The following is a 20,378-nucleotide window of genomic DNA, read 5'->3' as shown; positions in this document are numbered from 1 at the left end:
ATGAAGAGTTGGTGTTTTTAATAAAAGCAGCCTCTATGTCCTTGTTACACTAACAAAGTTGGTTAGGTGCAGTAGATTTGAAGAGAAAAATGACCACCTCTTAGTTAAATTAATAATGAAAGAATGGTGCTTTGAATTTTACTTTTTTGTGCCCTTGAAACAAATTGTTTAACTCTCCTCTTCTTTTTTTCTTAAATGAGGTACACATAATAACTATTTTATTGGGCTGTTGTGAGGGTATAAAGACACAATAGATGTAAAGCTTTTAGAATAGCTGCTGTTATTAGGGAAATAATAATGTGTTTGTAATAGGTAGTGCTGATGATTAGCCAGCTGCAGGACAGTGATTAACCTTTGGTTATCCTAATTATCAGAAAGGTATTTGTTATTTTTCATTAAATCCTCAGATTCATTAATGGAACCAACTTCTTGCCAAAGTTGAAAAGAGAAGTAGCATTCTATTTTGAATAAAAAAAGCAGAAATCTTTACCTTGATTCCTTCTAGCAAACTGTATCATGGAACATTAGTCATTGTGAAAGCCCTCTAGCATCCAGCTCTGGCGTGCAGTGGAATAAGCGCTCTTGTGAAGGTCCTGGAGACCGCCTCCAGCCCTGTCTGTGCTCAGCTTCCATCTCTGCCTATGTGCACTAGAGCTGAGTTCACACTGAGAGCGCATTGGGCTTTGGAACATCACGTACATGGACACATGTGAGCATTAGACTCGAGGTTTTTCTTTTATCTAATGTTATATCAACGTGACCAGGCTGGGAGTTCTCTACCACCCCAAAGAATATCATGGTATTTGTGTCACTAGACAGTGAGGTGAGTCTCCTGTAATAGCTCCTCTTACATTCCACCAATTACAGGGGCCATATGTTAGAGTATGTCTCCACAGTTCATCATGTTTAATTGGCAAGGCTCTTTTAAAAGTATGTGAAAAGTTTTTTTGTTTATTGTTGTTGTGTTTTGTTTCATTGCTGGAAAACTGCCCCAGTAAGGACAATTATCTTATTTCCAATAGTTTAGACAAGTAGACCATCATAGTAAATATTGGAGATACACATTTGAGGAGGGTTGTGAAGAAACCCAGGGTGGTCTCACAGTTTGCCCAATATCTATTTAGAAAAGAAATAATAATATATTTAAAACTCACGAATGAACTGGAAGATTTAAAAATGGTTTTCAGGGCAGAACTGCAAATAATGAAAATTAAGGCAAAACTGCAATTTGTTTCTCTTGTAAAGTTAACATATACTAATAGTTACTGCCTCCCAGTACATAGATCATCTCAACCCACCAAACAGTAACCCCTTTTCATAAATGCAATCTAGTTTTGCTTCAAACAAGTAGAGAAGAATTAAGATTCAAACCCAGGACTGTTGTACTTTGAAACTATTTTTAGTACACTATAATTAGGTGAATACAATTGTAGAGACCATATTTCAAAATGTTATAACCAAGTGACCCTTTAAAGAGTATTATACCGTACAATGTTGTGGGGGGATACTACTTTTAAGTAGAATTAAAATTTTTTATTTAGAAGTATTTCAGCTACTTGTTATTTGTGAATGATATGCAAACCGACTCCCCCCCCCCTTTTTTTTAAGATGTGTTTTCACGGATGCCACTCATGAATGGCCTTATTGGACCCAGTCCTCATCTCCCACACAGTTCTTTGCCTCCTGGAAGTGGATTGGGAACTTTCTCTGCTATAGCACAATCCCCTTATGCTGATGCCAGGTACTTAAAAAGTCTTACATGCTATGGAGAATTAAATTATACTAATTTTAATTGTATCTTAATTGGCCTTTTTAAATGCTTGTGTATGGTATTGGTGTATGTGGATTTCGCCAGAAATCATCAAACACATTACTTTTAGCTATTTTGTAATAAATCTTAATTAAAAGTGGTACTGGAACCTGGAATCAGGAAGTTATTCTTGTTTATGAAGTGAAGGTGTTTATTTTTTTCACCAGGGATAAAAATCCAGCATTTAATCCAATAGCAAGTGATCCTAACAGCTCTTGGACACCATCAGCTCCCCCTGTGGAGGGAGAAAATGACACACTGTCAAATGCCCAGAGGAGTACACTTAAGTGGGAGAAAGAGGAAGCTCTGGGTGAAATGGCAACTGTGGCACCAGTTCTCTACACAAATATTAACTTCCCCAGTTTAAAGGAAGAATTCCCTGGTGAGTCACGGACCGTTTCTGCCCATTTATTCACCGGCATTTTCAAGTATAAGGGTTTCTTCTACAGATGGGAAGCCCCTGCATCTTCACTGCGGTTCATCAGTCTGACTGTTCACAGTATAACAATTCTCTCGATATCTAGAAATGCTTTTGCTTTTTCTTAGTTCCGTGCATTACATTCATTTGCATATTTTCAAACCTTTGTTTCAAGTACTGAAATTATCAGTTTTCTAGTGCCTTGCAGTGCATGCGCAAGTCCATATTGTGCAATTCTAAACCAAAAATGTTCCTGGAACGGGAAGTATCCTATAATTCCTAATATTAAGTTAAACTTAATCAGTCACTTTTAAGTTGTTGCTATTGAAACTTACTCAGTGTCATCTTCCTTTTGTTTCCCTGCATTCCTTTCTGACCTGTGGGTATCCTGGATCTGTTTGGAAAATCAGAGGAAACAATAGTGCTGTTTTTGAAATTTTGACTAAATGGAGGATGAAACTTTTAGATTAATGAATTGTCAGTTATCGAATACTTGCAAGCAATACTTTTGTATTATTTTGAGTTTATGTTGCCAGATAAACCAGGATTTAAAATTTATTAAAATTCTGTCTTATGATAATTTCCCAGCCATCTTTCAACACTTAGGCTCTTTTAAGTTACTGGAGTGCATCTGGATGTATATTTCTCACATGGACCCCTGGGCATGTTAGTTGATCTCCCTTTAGTACTTTATTCAATGTACAGAAATAAATCAAATATACTTCCCTATCTAACAGTTTAAATCAGTGGTTTAATGCAATATCTCCATTCTTTAGCTACATTTTATAACCACACTTACATTTGTTGCTCATAGATGAGCAACTGTTTCTATTAAAACAGTTTGGTCAGCATAAATTGCTCTTAAAGCAGAGCTGTAGATTTGTGCTTCTTTTTAGTGATTTTCTTAAAAAAGTTTACTTTGTGATTGAAAAACCTCATGAAATACAATGATAAGGCTGTTGGTCTGTCAGTTGACTTTTGGTTTCATTGGCTTTTTGGAAACTTTTTTGGCCAGGGCAGGGGTGGGGCAGTGCTCGCATGGAACCGAGGGCCATGTGCTTGCTAGGTTCATACTCTGCCAGTGAATTACACAGCTGTATCTAGCCCCTTAATGTGGAGTCAGACTTTTTTGTTTTTATCATTAACTGTTGATCTCACCAATACTTGATTTTATCATCAAGGCACTAAATTTTATATAAATTATTTAAAATAATTACTTTTCTATGTTGCTGATGAGGTGGTTATTATGATCATGATCATTTCCTTTAGTTCAAAATGATGGATTTCTGTTTAGTGTAGATTATTTAGAAAACTTTTACTTTGATTCTGATATAGATAGATAGATAGATATAGATAGATATGTAGATATATAGATATAATACACATACACATATGTTTTTATTTCAGGGAATTTATTATACTTGGTTTAAATTTGACTAGTTGGCCCCTTGAATTAAAAAATTTGCCAACTTTATAAGGCAGATTGCTAATAAGGCAACCCTTCTTTCAGAGAATATTTGTTTGACTTACTACGTGTCAGGAACTTGCTATTTTTTTTAAGAACTTACTATAGTAGTACAGTGATCCCTTATTCCAGACACTGGGACCAGAAGTGTTTCAGATTTTGAAATATTTGCATATGCATAATGAAATTTTCTTGGGAATATCTTTGAGATTGGACCTAAGTCTAAACATAAAATTCATTTATTTTCATCTACACCATATACACATAGCCTAAAGGACTTTATACAATATTTAAGTACACCAGTGTTTTGACTATGACTTTTATCACAGGAGATCAGGTACAGATCCATTTGTGTTGTCATATTAGTCCACAAATAGTTTTGGATTTTGTACCACTTCAGATTTCTGATTTTCAGATAGGGATGTTCAACCTGTACTAAGTCTGGAAGATGTGGTCTGAATAAGATTAACTGTCAGCAGTTCATCAATTTCTTTTTGTTACAATACATTGTAAGCATCTGTTCTTTTGTTGTAGACTGGACTACTCGAGTGAAGCAAATTGCTAAGTTGTGGAGAAAAGCAAGCTCTCAGGAGAGAGCTCCATATGTGGTATTTAAAAGAACTAAGTGTTGTCTTCTTTTGGGACGGGGGGGGGGGGGCAGCAATACTGGAATTGAACTTCAGGGCCTCACACAAGCTGGGCAAGTGCTCTGCCACAGAGTTGAATCCCCAGTTCATGAGTTAAGTCTTTAAAACACAGCATTTAATCTTTATTTTTGTTGTCTTTGCTTAATGAAAAGATTTTCCACTGAAGAAAATACTTGTTAATACTTGCATAATTAATAGGCAACTTTATTTTGTAGTGATGTCCTAATTTATTATCTCTCTCTTAAGACAGAGTGTGACATTTTTATAAAGTCAGGGACAGACCAGGATGAGGAATTTTAGGAGCATGTTTACTTCGTTTCACTTGTTCTCTTTAGCAAAGAGTACTCAATTTGGAGATGGGATTAGTGTGCCTCTGTTTCTTCCACAATAAGTTCTTTTGTTGCTTGTTAAGTTTACTAGGGAATCTTTATGCATCTTGAAAGAAACACATTTAGACATCTTTAAGGAGCTTGTGAAACATGGTGTTAGTCAGGAATTGGAGAATTTTTAAAAGAGCCAAGTAAGATTGTTAGCCGGAATCAAATCTTTGCCTTTCATTTTAAATAAAACTAAATATTATTGTTTGGAAAAATATATACAATTATTTTCCATTCAATCACCAATGAACATATTTTCAGTTATTTGATTATTTTGCATGGAGTATTTAAAGAACTTATACACATATATACACATATGTAGCATACACACATATATCCATGTGTTTATTTAATAATGTTCATACACCTATAAGTGTGTGTATATGTTTTTCTTATTGGATTAGATTAGATTGTTTTACCTTGGATTTAGTAAGGCAATGACAAGATATTTTTAATGTTTCTCTGTAATTTTATGTAATGGTAAGTTTCAAATATACAGATTTTCTATCACGTGGACCAATTTTCCTTTCCTCTAAATTGATGGACATGTTAATTCTTTCATTTTCTAAGGATATTTAAGAGTATTAGAAAGAAAAATACTAGATTACACCTGGGATCTCCTAGGCTTTTTCAGATAAATAGATAGAAACATCTTCAACTGATAACGAGGACATGTGCTATAAATAGAGAAGGTGGGCTAATGTCCAAAACCTTTCTTAGGAGAGGCTGTAAGTTCTATAGGATAATATTCAACTATTTTTGAGTACTTAACCCTACTTTTTCTTGCTTTTGTATGATAAAGTTCAGCATAGTTTTATTTTTATTCCTGAGTAACCACATTGACATATACTGGAAAATAACATTTTTTCTCTTTTTGTCAAAGCAAAAAGCCAGAGATAACAGAGCTGCTTTACGTATTAATAAAGTCCAGATGTCTAATGATTCCATGAAAAGGCAGCAGCAGCAAGATTGCATCGATCCCAGCTCTCGCATCGATTCAGATCTTTTTAAAGATCCATTAAAGCAAAGAGAATCAGAACATGAACAGGAATGGAAATTTAGACAGGTATGAGGTTTGGAGATGATTTTCTTTTTTAAATTGCATTTTTGTTCTTTGAGAAGTGAGGTATTTACTTCTTAATAGAACATTTTTATCTTTTTTGGTAAAATATATTTAAATTGATTTGAGAAGTTTATTGAAATATTATAAATAATAGACTGCCCTAGGCAAAATTGGGAATCCTCTGATGAATAATCATCTCTTCTCTAGGACTATACAGTCTAATATGGAAGCAATCTGGTAGCTATTGACCTCAAACAAATTAATTTCCTATTGCCTTTTCTACCTGTGATAGTTATTTTCTTCTTAACATGTGATTGCTTTTTCTATCTTGTTTTAATAGCAAATGCGTCAGAAAAGTAAGCAGCAAGCTAAGATTGAAGCCACACAAAAATTGGAACAAGTTAAAAATGAGCAGCAGCAGCAACAGCAGCAGCAGCAGCAACAGCAGCAGCAGCAGCAGCAGCAGCAACAGCAGCAGCTTAGTTCCCAGCACCTTCTGGTGCCATCTGGGTCTGATACTCCAAGCAGTGGGGTCCAAAGTCCCTTGACACCTCAGCCTGGCAATGGAAACATGTCTCCTGCACAGGCATTCCATAAAGACCTGTTCTCGAAACAGCTGCCTGGTATCCCTGCTTCCACACCTTCAGATGATGTGTTTGTCAAGCCGCAAGCTCCACCCCCTCCTCCAGCCCCATCTCGGGTACCCATTCAGGAGAGTCTTTCTCAGTCTCAGACTTCTCAGCCACCTTCTCCACAAATGTTTTCTCCTGGGTCTTCTAGCTCCCGACCACCATCTCCATTGGATCCTTATGCAAAAATGGTTGGTACCCCTAGACCCCCTCCTGGGGGCCATAGCTTTCCCAGAAGAAATTCTGTCACACCGGTGGAAAACTCTGTGCCTTTATCATCCGTACCAAGGCCCATTCAGATGAGTGAGACCACAGCCAGTAGGCCACCCCCAGCCAGAGATCTGTGTTCTTCCTCTACAACAATTAGTGACCCCTATGCAAAACCTCCAGACACCCCTAGGCCTTTAATGACAGATCAGTTTCCCAAACCTTTGGGCCCATCCCGGTCTCCTGTAGTTTCAGAACAAACTGCAAGAGGTCCTCCAGCAGGTGGAACCAGTGATCACTTTACTAAACCCTCCCCTAGGGCGGATACGTTTCAAAGACCACGGGTACCTGACCCGTATGCACGACCTTTGCTGACACCGACACCACTTGATAGTGGTCCTGGACCTTTTAAGACTCCACTGCACCCTCCTCCATCCTCTCAGGATCCTTATGGGTCAGTGTCCCAGGCATCAAGGCGACTGTCTGTCGACCCTTATGAAAGGCCTGCCTTGACACCAAGACCTGTAGATAATTTTTCTCATAGTCAGTCAAATGATCCATATAGCCAGCCTCCCCTAACTCCACATCCAGCAGTGAATGAATCTTTTCCCCATTCTTCAAGGGCTTTTTCTCAGCCTGGAACCATATCAAGGTCAGCATCTCAGGACCTGTATTCCCAGTCCCCAGGAACTCCACGACCTGTAGATTCTTATTCCCAACCCTCAGGAACTGCTCGGTCCAATGCAGACCCTTATTCTCAACCTCCTGGAACTCCTCGGCCTACCACCATTGACCCATATACTCAGCAGCCACCAACCCCCAGGCCATCTGCACAGACAGAAGTGTTTGTTACACCTGCAGCTAATCAAAGGCACTCTGATCCGTATGCTCATCCTCCTGGAACACCAAGACCTGGAATTTCTGTTTCCTACTCTCAGCCACCAGCAACACCAAGACCAAGGACTTCAGAGGGTTTTACTAGGTCCTCAGGTACAAGACCAGCCCTCATATCAAATCAGGATCCTTTCCTGCAAGCAGCACAACACAGAGCACCAGCCTTACCTGGCCCTTTGGTAAGGCCACCTGATACATGTTCCCAAACACCTAGGCCACCTGGACCTGGCCTTGCAGACTCATTCAGCCGTGTTTCCCCATCTGCTGTTCGCGATCCCTATGATCAACCTCCAATGACTCCAAGGCCTCAGTCTGACTCTTTTGGAACTAGTCAAGTTACTCGTGATGTTGCTGACCAGCCGGGGCCTGGGTCAGAGGGAAGCTTCAGCACATCTGTAGACTCTCCCATGAGTTCCCAAGGCCAGCAGTTCTCTGGTGTCTCCCAGGTTGCTGGACCTGCACCAACTTCGGGGGGAACTGACACACAGAACACTGTAAATATGTCTCAAGCAGATGCAGAGAAGCTGAGACAGGTAATCATGGCACACGTTTTCAATGTCTTAAATGTATCTTTTGTGGAAGCCATTCATTTAATCAAATGGTAATTTCTATACAAGTGTTAATTTTATTTAATGTTATTGTTTTTGTAATACAAAGAAGAAAAATAAAATTCGTAAAATTAACACCAGTTGAATTACATTTAATCGTATCTAATTTCAGTCTTTATGAATTTGTTAAAGAATCTTTTGATATGAAAGCTGAAAGTTTCATGATAGCTGAATGGCAAACGGAACCAAATGACTAATTTGTTTTTTATAGTGTATCAAGTAATTAAATATGTGTTTTTATCAAACTTTGAAACATTTAGACATTTTAAATATTACCATAGCCCCATAATGAAAATATTAGGATGTTAAAAACCACTAGTTACTGGAAATCCCAGTGATTTTTGTTTCTTTGCATTTAGCGGCAGAAACTACGTGAAATCATCCTGCAGCAGCAGCAGCAGAAGAAGATTGCTAGTCGACAGGAGAAGGGGCCTCAGGATGCACCTGGAGTGCCTGCCCCGGTGCCCCTTCCTCACTGGCAACCAGAGAGTATCAACCAGGCTTTCACTCGGCCTCCACCCCCTTATCCTGGAAACATTCGATCACCTGTTGTCCCTCCTGTCGGACCTAGATATGCTGTTTTCCCCAAAGATCAGCGTGCGCCCTATCCTCCTGATGTTCCTGGTATGGGGATGAGGCCACATGGATTTAGGTAGTGATTCTAATTTTCTGCCTGATTTAAATTGCTGTTAGAAGTAACTAGACAAATGGAGTTGGTATTAACCAATAAGCTGTTAACACTTTCTACTTCTTTCTTCCCTCTCACATAAATCAATGTTATTTTCCACAAACGAGAGGTCAGGGACTTTCTCCCTTCTCTAAAAACTCTAAATGGCTTAAGCACAGTCCCTTCATGACTAAGTATTATCTCTAGGACTTACAGCCATATGGATGTAGCTCATCATAGTAGTCAGTATCCCCCCAAATGTAGCTGCTACATGCAGGCAGACCCTTTTTTGATGTGACAAGTGAGGAGACTTGTGCACTCAGCACATTTTTATTCTTTTCATTTCATTTAAGGTGCAAAATATTGGTGGAACAGAGTTCTAAAGAAAGGATGTTTCTCTTTAGGAACTTTTCATGACAAGGTTGGGTTGTAAAGGTAGCAGAAATGAATCATGACCATGTTTCCTTTTTTAAAGTGGCTACTAGGTCTATCTAGACTAACGCCCTAGTTATAATGAGGAAAGGGTTATTTAAGATGTAATTTTTGGGAGAAATGTGATTTAATCTTGTACTATGTCTCTGTGTTGCATGCTTACCCTTACTTTTCCATTTTTGTCTACCTTTTGTCCTTTTTCCTAAAGGAAAAAACTACACTCTCCACAAACATTTTCATTCTTATTTCTAAATGGTGGATCTCCATATGCTTGGTGGCTGGCTGTTCCTGGGTTTACATGATCTAATAGAGAGAGGCATTTATTGTAGGGAGTTTGGCAAACCTTACTGCATATGGGTACTTACAAGTACTTTTTAAGTTGGCAGTGACATTTTGCTAAATCATTGCATGTAGCAATGGTATTCCAAAACTTTCTTTTCTCAACCTAATTCTGAATTCAAGAAAATACTGAAATATTTGCCCCCCTCCCTTTTTTTTAGATTTGGATTTCCAGGAGGGAGTCATGGTACGGTATCCAGTCAGGACCGATTCCTAGTGCCTCCTTCACAAATAGCAGGAGCTGGAGTTCCTCCGCATCTGAGAAGATCAATGTCTGTAGAAATGCCTGGACCTTTAAATAACTCGCAGATGAATAATCCGGTTGGACTTCCTCAGCATTTTCCACCACAGAACCTGCCAGTTCAGCAGCATAATATACTGGGCCAGGCATTTATTGAATTGAGGCATAGGGCCCCAGATGGAAGACCACGACTGCCCTTCCCTGCTTCTGGCAATGTTATAGAGCCACCTTCTCATCCCAGACATGGAAACTTCATTCCTCGTCCAGACTTCCCAGGCCCAAGACACACAGACTCCATGAGACGACCTCCCCAGGGTCTACCTCATCAGCTCCCTGTGCATCCAGATTTGGAGCCAGTGCCTCCACCTCAGCAGGAACAGGGCCACCCTGCCCATCCATCTTCTGTGGTCATGAGACCTCTGGGTCATTCCTTGGGTGGAGGGTATTCTGAGGCTCCCTTGACAGCAACTGTGACAACTGAAAGAGCATCTGGTAATGTACAGATGGCCAGTCGGTCTTCTGATGGTTTGGAGGAAAAACTTGATTCTGATGACCCTTCTGTGAAAGAACTGGATGTTAAAGACCTTGAGGGGGTTGAAGTCAAAGATTTGGATGATGAAGATCTTGAAAATTTAAATTTAGATCCAGAGGATGGCAAAGGAGATGAATTGGATACTTTAGATAATTTGGAAACTAATGATCCCAACCTGGATGATCTCTTAAGATCAGGAGAGTTTGATATCATTGCATACACAGATCCAGAACTTGACCTAGGAGATAAGAAGAGTATGTTTAATGAGGAACTAGACCTTAATGTTCCAATTGATGATAAATTGGATAATCAGTGTGTATCTGAACCAAAAAAAAAGGAGCAAGAAGACAAAGCTGTGGTTCTTTCTGATAACCATTTGCCACAGAAAAAATCCACTGTTACCAATGAGATAAAAACAGAAGTCCTATCTCCAAATTCTAAAGAGGAAACCAAATGTGAAACTGAGCAAAGAGATGAGGCTAAAGATGCTCTGGTTACTCCCAGCCCCCAAGCTTCTGCTCACACAGACCTGAATGATGGGGAAAAGAATCCTTTGCCATCTTCTGATTCAGACCTACTTGAGAAAAGAAGTAATCAAGAAACTGCTGGCTCCAGTGCAAGTGTTATCCAAGGATCTGCGTCACTGCCAGCTCAAGATGTGGTGAACTCTTGTGACATCACTGGATCAACTCCAGTTCTCTCAAGTTTGCTTGCTCATGAAAAATCTGATAATTTAGACATGAGGTCTTTGGGGTCTTCCCCACCAACACTGCCAGCTTCACCCTCCAGTCGTGTGTCTAGCCTGCCTCCTACTTTAGTGGCACCACCTGGCCCTGTTCTGGATAATGCTGTGAATTCTAATGTGACTGTGGTCTCCAGGGTGAACCATGCTTTTCCTCAGGGGGTACAGGTAAATCCAGGATTTATTCCAGGTCAGTCATCAGTTAACCACAATTTGGGGACAGGAAAACCTGCAAATCAGACTGTGCCTCTCACAAGTCAGTCTGGTCCCAGTGGCATATCAGGACCCCAGCAGCTTATGATTCCTCAAACATTAGCCCAGCAGAATAGAGAGAGGCCCCTCCTCCTTGAAGAGCAGCCCCTGCTTCTACAAGATCTTCTGGATCAGGAGCGGCAAGAACAGCAGCAGCAAAGACAGATGCAAGCCATGATTCGGCAGCGCTCAGAACCATTCTTTCCTAATATTGGTAGGCATTCCCTTGTGTCTTAAAATAGATTCCTGTGGGCATTAGGATGACCTGCAATATGCTTGGAACATTTCATTATTGAAATTACATTCTGAATAGAGCACTGAGAATTTCTCTGTTCCTCCTGAACTTTAAGCAGAAAACAATTACAAGCTTTAGATTCCTTCCAGGTAAATCAAGAGATTGAAAACTTGGAGTTGTGATCCTTGTTCTACCTGTCACCCTATTGCTGCTGTGTATTTTCAATCATGGAATAATGAATTTAAGGAAATTATTATAGAAATAAAGCTTTCTGCTATCCTTTTGCACATAGTAAATTCTTGGTAGTTTTTTCCCATAGCCCTATTTAACTTATCTCTATTGGTTTACTAATATTAACAACAAAAATAGAGCCATGAAGCCCAAGACGTCAGTGCTCCAGAGTGTAATCAGTCCACAGAAGGCACTTGCCTGAGGGTTGCTTCTCCTAAGTGAAGAACATGTGCTACCCTGTATGTGCTACCAATTTTGTCATGGAGCTCCTTTTCTCCATTTATATACAAAAAGATATTTCTTGGTAGCCTCCCAATACTTTTGAGGGCTGACCTCAAGGAATTTATACATTTTTCTTTTAAAGAGAGAAGACTGATTTATTTCTTAGTATTTAAATGTCTGCGGGTTCTTATTCCTGAAGCTACAGTGGTAAACCATCCTGACCAGCATTGCAGAAGTTTGGATGGGAGGGACTTGTATTGCTGAACATTTTTGCTATGAGTGTTAAAGTGTGCTTCAATTATGGATTACTGAAGTGTAATCAAATTCAGAATAAGGTTGTTACGATCTCATAATTCCCTCATCTAGTATAAAAACCTGTACTGATTATTAAATAATAATAAGGTGGTATGGAGATCTGTAAATTGCACAATGTTTGTTGTACTTACATGTCATTTAATGTACCTTGAGCCAAGTACTATGAAGTAAGTAACTTTTAAAATATATTTTTTCTTTAGATTTTGATGCAATTACAGATCCTATAATGAAAGCCAAAATGGTGGCCCTCAAAGGCATAAACAAAGTGATGGCACAGAGCACTCTAGGCATGCCACCAATGGTGATGAGCAGGTAGGTTCAGGTGCGCGTCCCATGGGTGTCTGAACTGCATGTGGTTGGTGCTAGTCCTGGAAAGAACATGCGAGACTCGCTCACTTTCCAGAAATGAACAGTGGTTGTGATACTGTGGGATACGGTGAGAAAGAGCTGTACACGTATAAAGAATCTCCATTAATTTTAGGTAGGGTAAACACAAAGTGTGTGTGGGGGGGGTTGTTTTGTTTCATTAGCAGTGCTTACTAAAAATTTTTCAGTTAACATAAAAGCATTGATTAAGGCAATTGTGAATTCAGCTCTAAAAATATCACCAAACTGATTCTGAACCAGAAGAGAAAGTCAAGAACTGATGAAGATGCTAGGACTTGAAGATTTCATTAGTTTTCATGCACAGCAGTAAAAAGGGAATTATGCATTAAAGGTGGCTCTAAGTGTTGTTAGTGTAATTGTGAAAGTAGAATAAGTACGACTACAAGGCCATATTTCTTATATTTTGATCATGAACCACTGTCAGAATTACGTGGCTTTTTGTTGTAGTTTTTTTGAAAATGCAGGTTCTTTGTTCAACTGCAGACCTACTGAGTGAGAACATCTAGGGATGGTGCTGCATATTTCCATTTCCAGTGAACACTGTGAATTGTTGTTTGAGAACCTGTCAGTACAGCAAGCAGAGAGGCTCAGTTTAGCCTAATAATCTTGTTGAAAAATTTTTTATTAAAGGGGATATAATTATGGAATCGAACATAAAATTGCATAGATTTAAGAAAAAGATGATACTTCAAAGAAGTTTGAATCCTTAATATAGTTTTGGGGGCTGGGGATATAGCTTACTTGGTAGAGTGCTTGCCTCACATATACAAGGCCCTAGGTTTAATCCCCAGCACCCCCCCTCCAAAAAAAATATAAATACACACACACACACCTGTGGATACTCTGGACATGATTAACATTCTTGGGATCAAAGTAAAGGTAGTGGTACCTAGTGACTTTCAATGCTGAGCAGTGTTAATTAGCACTGTTCCTCCATCACAAGGGTTCTTTTTTTTTTTTTTTTATTGGTTGTTCACAACATTACAAAGCTCTTGACATATCATATTTCATACATTAGAATCAAGTGGGTTATGAACTCCCATTTTTACCCCAAATACAGATTGCAGAATCACATCGGTTACACATCACATTTTTACATACTGCCATATTAGTGACTGTTGTATTCTGCTACCTTTCCTATCCTCTACTAACCCCCCTCCCCTCCCCTCCCATCTTCTCTCTCTACCCCATCTACTTTAATTCATTTCCCTCCATGTTTGTTATCCCATTCCCCTCATAACCTCTTATATGTAATTTTGTATAACAATGAGGGTCTCCCTCCATTTCCATGCAATTTCCAGGTCACAAGGGTTCTTAACCTTTTTGTCTTGAGACTGCTTGGCATTCTAGTGAAACCTTTGGATTTCTTCTCAGAACATTTTAAATGCAAGCCTCAGAGTCGGAAGTCTTCCAGCATCTGATTCAGTATCATCTTTCTACCAGTTAAGCATGTGCTTGTGTGCTCAGTGTTTAGTTACTGTTCTCCTGAGTGCTTCACAGAAATGGACATGATGGACCCTTTGAGAGTAGTATGGTAGTTGCATAAGGATGCAGATACCTAAGTCTGGATTGAGTATCATTTTAGACAAAGCTGTAGTCACAGAAGGGGTGGTGAGTGATTCACAGCCCTGAGTCAGAAATCAAAAATGCACATTCTAAACTTCAGTACTACCTAAATGCCGCAGTGTTTGGAGTGTGTTTTGAAATGTGTTTGTGCTATATGTGTATCTTGATATGTTAAAGCACTCTCAGTAACTCTGGAGGAAATGTTTTCATATAGACCATGTGTTTCTGTGGAAGGCTTATCAGTCTAAGTTGAGTAAGGGACATTTCACTGTATTGGTCAGTCACCAATTGTTAAATGGCTTTTTCAGTAGATACAGAAATATATCTACTGAAAATATATGAACTTTTGAGTAAAATTTTTTGTTTTAGGATATAAATAGATAAGCTGCTAATTAATTTTTAATAAAAATTAGAAAAGGAAAAAATGTCCTTAGTTTATGTAATAAAGCTGAATCTTTGCTCTATTTTTATGCCTAAAGGCTTGAATTCAATTCATATTAGAGTCACATAACAGAATCCAGCTTCTGGAATTAGTTTAGCTGGCTTTTATCCACAGCCTCCCTGAAACTATCCCCAGATGCTGTTAGAGTAACAATCACCCAGGTTCACAGATGGTAAAGTGGAGAAGGTTCTGCTGGATACACAGAAAATGGAGCTTATGAGGCCTCTTGACAGGGACACATTGCCACAATTCTTCCTTCCCTGGAGAAGAACATTCTTGGGCACCTGAAACAAGTTTTAGTTTGAGAAGCTCACCGTTTGACACATAGTGGGTTTTTTTTTTTTCTTACAGGTTCCCCTTCATGGGCCCACCAGTGGCTGGAGCACAGGGCAGTGAAGGACAGAACCTGGTTCCTCAGGCTGTTGCCCAGGTAACCCTGCTCATGTGTCACTCTGGAGGGCACACTGTCCTGTTTCCCACCAAACCCATCTCACAGTAAGGCCACTCCACACAGGAGGGTAGCCTAGGGCCCTGCCTGTTTGTACTGTCAGTGCAGCAGAAATGGAGGGGTTAAACTGCTTTTAGAACAGAAAACAAGTTGAGGTTAAAAACATTGAATGTAATTTCTGGAAAGGACCTACACTTAAGGGTAGAAAGTCACCTGGCAGGAAACCAAATGACTAGGGCATCTGGTTTTACATACATACATGCATACATTTATTGCCCCCGGAAGACGAACTTTGGAATTAATCTATTATGTTTAGAGTGTAAAACAGTAGCAACAAAAGAGCAGAATCATTCTGTTTTGACATGGGTGGTTGTGTTTCATATTTTCCTTAGCATGACTTAGTTCTGAGGATATGCTCTGTTTAAAATAAGCTTGAAGCGTGAATATTTATTTTGTATTCTTGCTGTTAGGTAGTTTCTGGAGAAGTGGAATTCCTCCTTTCATGTGGTATTTCTACAGTGGTGTTTTTTGTTTTTTGTTTTTTTTTGTTTTTTTTTTTTTTTTTTTTTTTTTTTTTGGTTAAATGTATCTACCTGGAAAACAAGAGCTACCTACTGTATGTCCTTTTGGAATTTTTCTTTTTACTCTGCCAGTTGCACTTATTTATGCTGTTGATTATATCTTTTTTCCTTATTAAAAGGAGACACCATTTGATACATTGGAAATAGCATAGATTAAATTTTTAAAAACCAACTCTGAATTTACTCTGCAACTTGGGGCAAGTTTTTTAATCTCTCTTCTGCTCTGTCAAATGTCATGCCAACCTCATTGCAGTGTTACAAAGATTGCACTTTGTGCATTGTGGCTGCTTAGTATCATTTATAATTGTGACTATTTGTACAGTTTGTGTCTAGCAGAACTTGTGACAATCATGTAAACAGTTTTTCAAAATCCATTTTATTAATCAGGTGGTTGCCTAGGAATTATTAGAATAACACTCACCTTCATAGAAACAAGAAATTTATTTATAAAATAAGACATTTCTATTAGTGAATTTCTCTTTTACTATTTGTATGTAAGAACATTAGTTCTTATAAATAACTGTGCTATGGACTGGTGTTTAAAAATGTGGAACGTGTGTTTATCAATTCAATGATAGAAGAAATTAAGTAGACTTAATTAAGAAGTGAGGTTTTCTATGGATCTCTCACCTAGAACTAGCAGTATTGCATTTATGCTAATATTATATTTCTTATATAATTGTTTATCTCAAACATAATTATTTTTATCTGAAATCATGCAAATATAATAGTACAGAGACATAAAATAAAATTTCATAATTTAGATCATCACCCCACTAATTTTTCTTAATTTTTATAAAAATCAAAACTAAAGATATTTTAGAAAATTAAAGGGTTTTTTTTTCTATTTTTCTTTCTTTTTTTTTCCTTCTTTTTATAAAGTTTTTTCTTTTCCCTTTATCTGAAGTGTGGAATTAAACATATTTGTAAATTTTACTTATTTTAGGATGGCAGTATAACACATCAGATTTCTAGGCCTAATCCTCCAAATTTTGGTCCAGGCTTTGTCAGTAAGTATAAATCTAATAAGTCACATGTTTTCTGGGGTTGCTTGTTTGACTGTGTTTGTGCTGTTCTGAGCAGTTGGAGTTAGTTTAGGAGTGCTGCCTTCACCTGAGGTTCTCCTTTTTTTAACAGGCATCCCTCCCTATTAGGGTTATCTTCTGCAAGGCATGTATTTTCGTTGCTTTTTTTCACCGTGCATGAAGAATTAGAAATACGTATTTTAATACAGAAAAGTCATCTTCCCCATTCTCTTCAAAACTGTTGTTGCTGTTTTTGTTTGTAGATTGGGCACTTTACAGTCTGTAGAATTAGAACACCATTTGCTCTCATGACAGTCTACCTAAGTGACAGGGATGCTAACTGGGAAAGACAAAGGGCGTATGCTCAGAGAGAAGCTAGTTTGCAGCATGGTGTGAAGGTCAAGTAAGCAGGATGCCCCTGAGTCCTTTCTAGTTAACCTCAGGGGTCCCAAGGTGGTTCAGGATAGTATTTAAAAGTTCTGCCCAAACTGAACCTTTTGAAATCTTCAGACTGTTTAGCTAACTTTTTTCACCATTATCTTTCATTTTGCTCACCTCTGCTCTCCTGGTTCCAGAAACCAGAAAGGCTTTCCTTGCGGTAGGTCTCATTCTACCAGAAGCAGAACTTCTGAAACCTTGTGAAAAAGCCTGTTCTTGAAAAATGCCCTTCAAATTTTATAGACTAGATTTCAAGTTCATACATGTGCTGGAACTTCTGGGTTTAGGAACAAACCCAAAGTTTGACCTTTTGGAATTCCCCTGCACTAATTATGATTATAATTTGAATACATATTTGCATTAAAAACAACTCTGTAACCAACTGGCTTTTTCTGGCTTTATTGTGCCCATTGGCTTTGGTTGGATTCTTAATGTATGATGATATTGTTATCATTGATGTTATTTTCAGATGTCCTTCTAGGATTGTATTTCTTTCTTTGTCTTGCTGTGAGTCAAAGAGGTATACTCACAATTTTTCACTACATGAGATGACCCCCTACACTTTTTTGGGGGTGGGGTGGGGTTGGCATCAATGGAGTAAAGTGCCCTTAGAAAGTGAGGAGGGGAGTGTTGGTGCAAGAGGAAGAGAGAAGTGACTGGGGAGATACAGCTACAATCCTAGGAATAGAAAAGATTTTACTTGCTTAACTGTTCCCTCTCCTTATTTATAAAGATGTAAGTTACAAAATCAATAAAACAAATTACCAGTGTTTTCAATTTATGGATGTCCTTTATAAAAAGTAGGTTTCACATTGGTCCTTCACATTGGATCCAATATTATGAATCCCCCCGCCACCCCGGTTTTGTGTATTTTTTTCACTAGTAAGGAAGAGGGCAAGCTTTATAAATTAAGGGAAATTCAATGGGAAATGATTACCTGGTCCATTCTCTGGACCTTAATAGGACAGACTTACTTTGTCTCTTCAAAATTGGTAAAGTTGAATTCATAAACATATAACTTATTGTTTGACTTTTGGGTTAGATCATTTGATAGTCTTGTAGGTAGAAAGCATTTCATTTCTACGATTGTGTTTTGTAGTATTTATAAGTATTAACTTAACCAGTGTCCTAAGTATGTATAACTCTTCTACTTTATAATTACATAATAGTCTAATATTTAGAATACTGTTTTCAAATTTTCTATTAAATGATTATGATGAAACTGTATTTCCTTACAAAATAGATTTGTGTAACTCTTGATGATAATCTCGGGCCCTTTAGAAAATAAACACAGATGAATTTTTTATTTTTCCCTCAGATGACTCACAACGTAAACAGTATGAAGAATGGCTTCAGGAGACCCAGCAGCTTCTTCAGATGCAGCAGAAGTATCTTGAAGAACAAATTGGTGCACATAGAAAATCTAAGAAGGCCCTTTCAGCTAAACAGCGCACTGCCAAGAAGGCAGGGCGAGAATTCCCAGAAGAGGATGCAGAGCAGCTCAAGCACGTTACTGAGCAGCAAAGCATGGTTCAGAAGCAGCTGGAGCAGGTAACAGATAGGTTGTTGGATGGAAGCCCTCAGCACCAGAGTGATGTGTGATGTGTGGCTCACTGGGAGCACAGGGTCCTGGTTGGTATTAAATGTCATGTGTAAGTACATTGCCTGGGCATTGATTATTAACCACAGCCATAACAACCCCAGTCCTCTCCTGAGAGTGGCCATCCGAGCACATAGGTACCAACTGCCATGGAGAGATCAGTTTTCATAGTTCTGATTTAGAAGAACTATTTTTATATTTTTAGCAACCCTAGGATCTTCAAAGAAATTCCATTATTTCCTCTGCACTAAGAAATCACTCTACGCTCCTGTGTCATCTAAGAGTCTTTGGTGTGTGTGTTTGGTGGGGTTGTTGGTAGATATTTAACTCAAGGGTGCTTTACTACTGAGCTATACCTGCAGCCTTTCTTTATTTTTATTTTGAGACAGGTTCATGATAAGTTGCTGAGGCTGGCCTTGAACTTGGGATCCTCCTGCCTTGACTTCTCAGTTTCTGGGATCACAGGCTATGCCCTATTCCTGCTACAGCATGTGACTTTTTTGAGAACATGGTTCACAGGGAGATTCTAGATGGAAGTAGAATTAGGGATGAGAAGTATGCTTTCTGTAGGCGTTGACCTTTTTTTACTACCTGGGGTTCCTTGGTTTCCAGTGGAATTTCAGATACAACATTTGAATCGTTCTGGTGGTTCTTATGCTTTTTAAATTATTTTTTCTTAGTGTTTTGGTTTTAAAATACATTGGTATATCTTATGTAAATGACTCAGTTTTGAAAAATGAATCCTTTTTGCTGTTATCTTGCATTATACACCAGAAATTTCTTAAGATGTTAAAACTGAATAATTATACTGAAAAGGAAAATTCTCTTTAAAACAAAGTATTCACAGTGATTTTAGAGCACACACCTAGGTATTTACCCCAACCCCCCCATCCCCAAAAGAAAAACACCCTTAGGTTTGCGCAAAAACCTCTACATGAATATTTATATTCATTGAAAACTGGAATGATTGGCTGGTCACATTGGTACCTGTTTAGCTCCCACCACTCAGGTGGCTGAGGTAGGAGCATCTCTTGAGCCTATGAGTTCAAGACCAGTGTGGGCAACATAGAAAGACCCACATCTCAAAAAAATGACCCCCACCCCAAAGATGAAAGGTTAAAGTGTGGTACCCCCATACAGTGGAATCCACACAATGTTAACAGTTGAGCTTCTGATAGATGTAGTCAACTTGAATCTCAAGAGCATTATGCTGAGGAAATCCCAAAAGGTTTATGTACTGGTTCTAATTGCATTACTTTCTTGAAATTATAGAATTATAAAGATGAATAATAGCCGAACGATGGCCATGGGTGAGGGATGGAAGAGTATATGAATAAATAAGTGGCATAATGGAGTTTTCAGGAGTCATGGATTGCGTCTCCATCTTGATTGTGATGATGGTGATATTAATTCCATATGTGTTAAAGTTCTTAGATTTATACATCAAAGATTAAACTCTGCCTCTAATTTGTCAATCATAATGTTTACATTACAATTTTAAAGAAAGCCAGGTGTGTTAGTGCTAGAAGGGGGCAGAGTATACTGACTCAGCAGAGTTGGAATGC

At 38.5% G+C, this 20,378-nt stretch overlaps 1 protein-coding gene across 1 annotated transcript in view; it reads left to right on the top strand.

Annotated features, from left to right (window-relative positions):
* The window catches only part of KMT2C (lysine methyltransferase 2C), a 270,015-nt gene that overhangs the window by 222,818 nt on the left and 26,819 nt on the right, over positions 1–20,378 (top strand). The window contains 11 exon segments of the mRNA XM_081287862.1: positions 1,609–1,741; positions 1,978–2,192; positions 4,228–4,301; positions 5,601–5,783; positions 6,121–8,043; positions 8,478–8,770; positions 9,718–11,537; positions 12,527–12,638; positions 15,073–15,151; positions 16,697–16,760; positions 18,532–18,764. Coding sequence (XP_081143988.1) covers positions 1,609–1,741; positions 1,978–2,192; positions 4,228–4,301; positions 5,601–5,783; positions 6,121–8,043; positions 8,478–8,770; positions 9,718–11,537; positions 12,527–12,638; positions 15,073–15,151; positions 16,697–16,760; positions 18,532–18,764 — 5,129 coding nt within the window.

This window comes from Spermophilus citellus (genome assembly GCF_964194105.1).
Source record: "Spermophilus citellus genome assembly, chromosome: 3".
NCBI classification, from domain to species: domain Eukaryota; kingdom Metazoa; phylum Chordata; class Mammalia; order Rodentia; family Sciuridae; genus Spermophilus; species Spermophilus citellus.
This window is presented reverse-complemented; position numbering and strand designations above follow the sequence as displayed.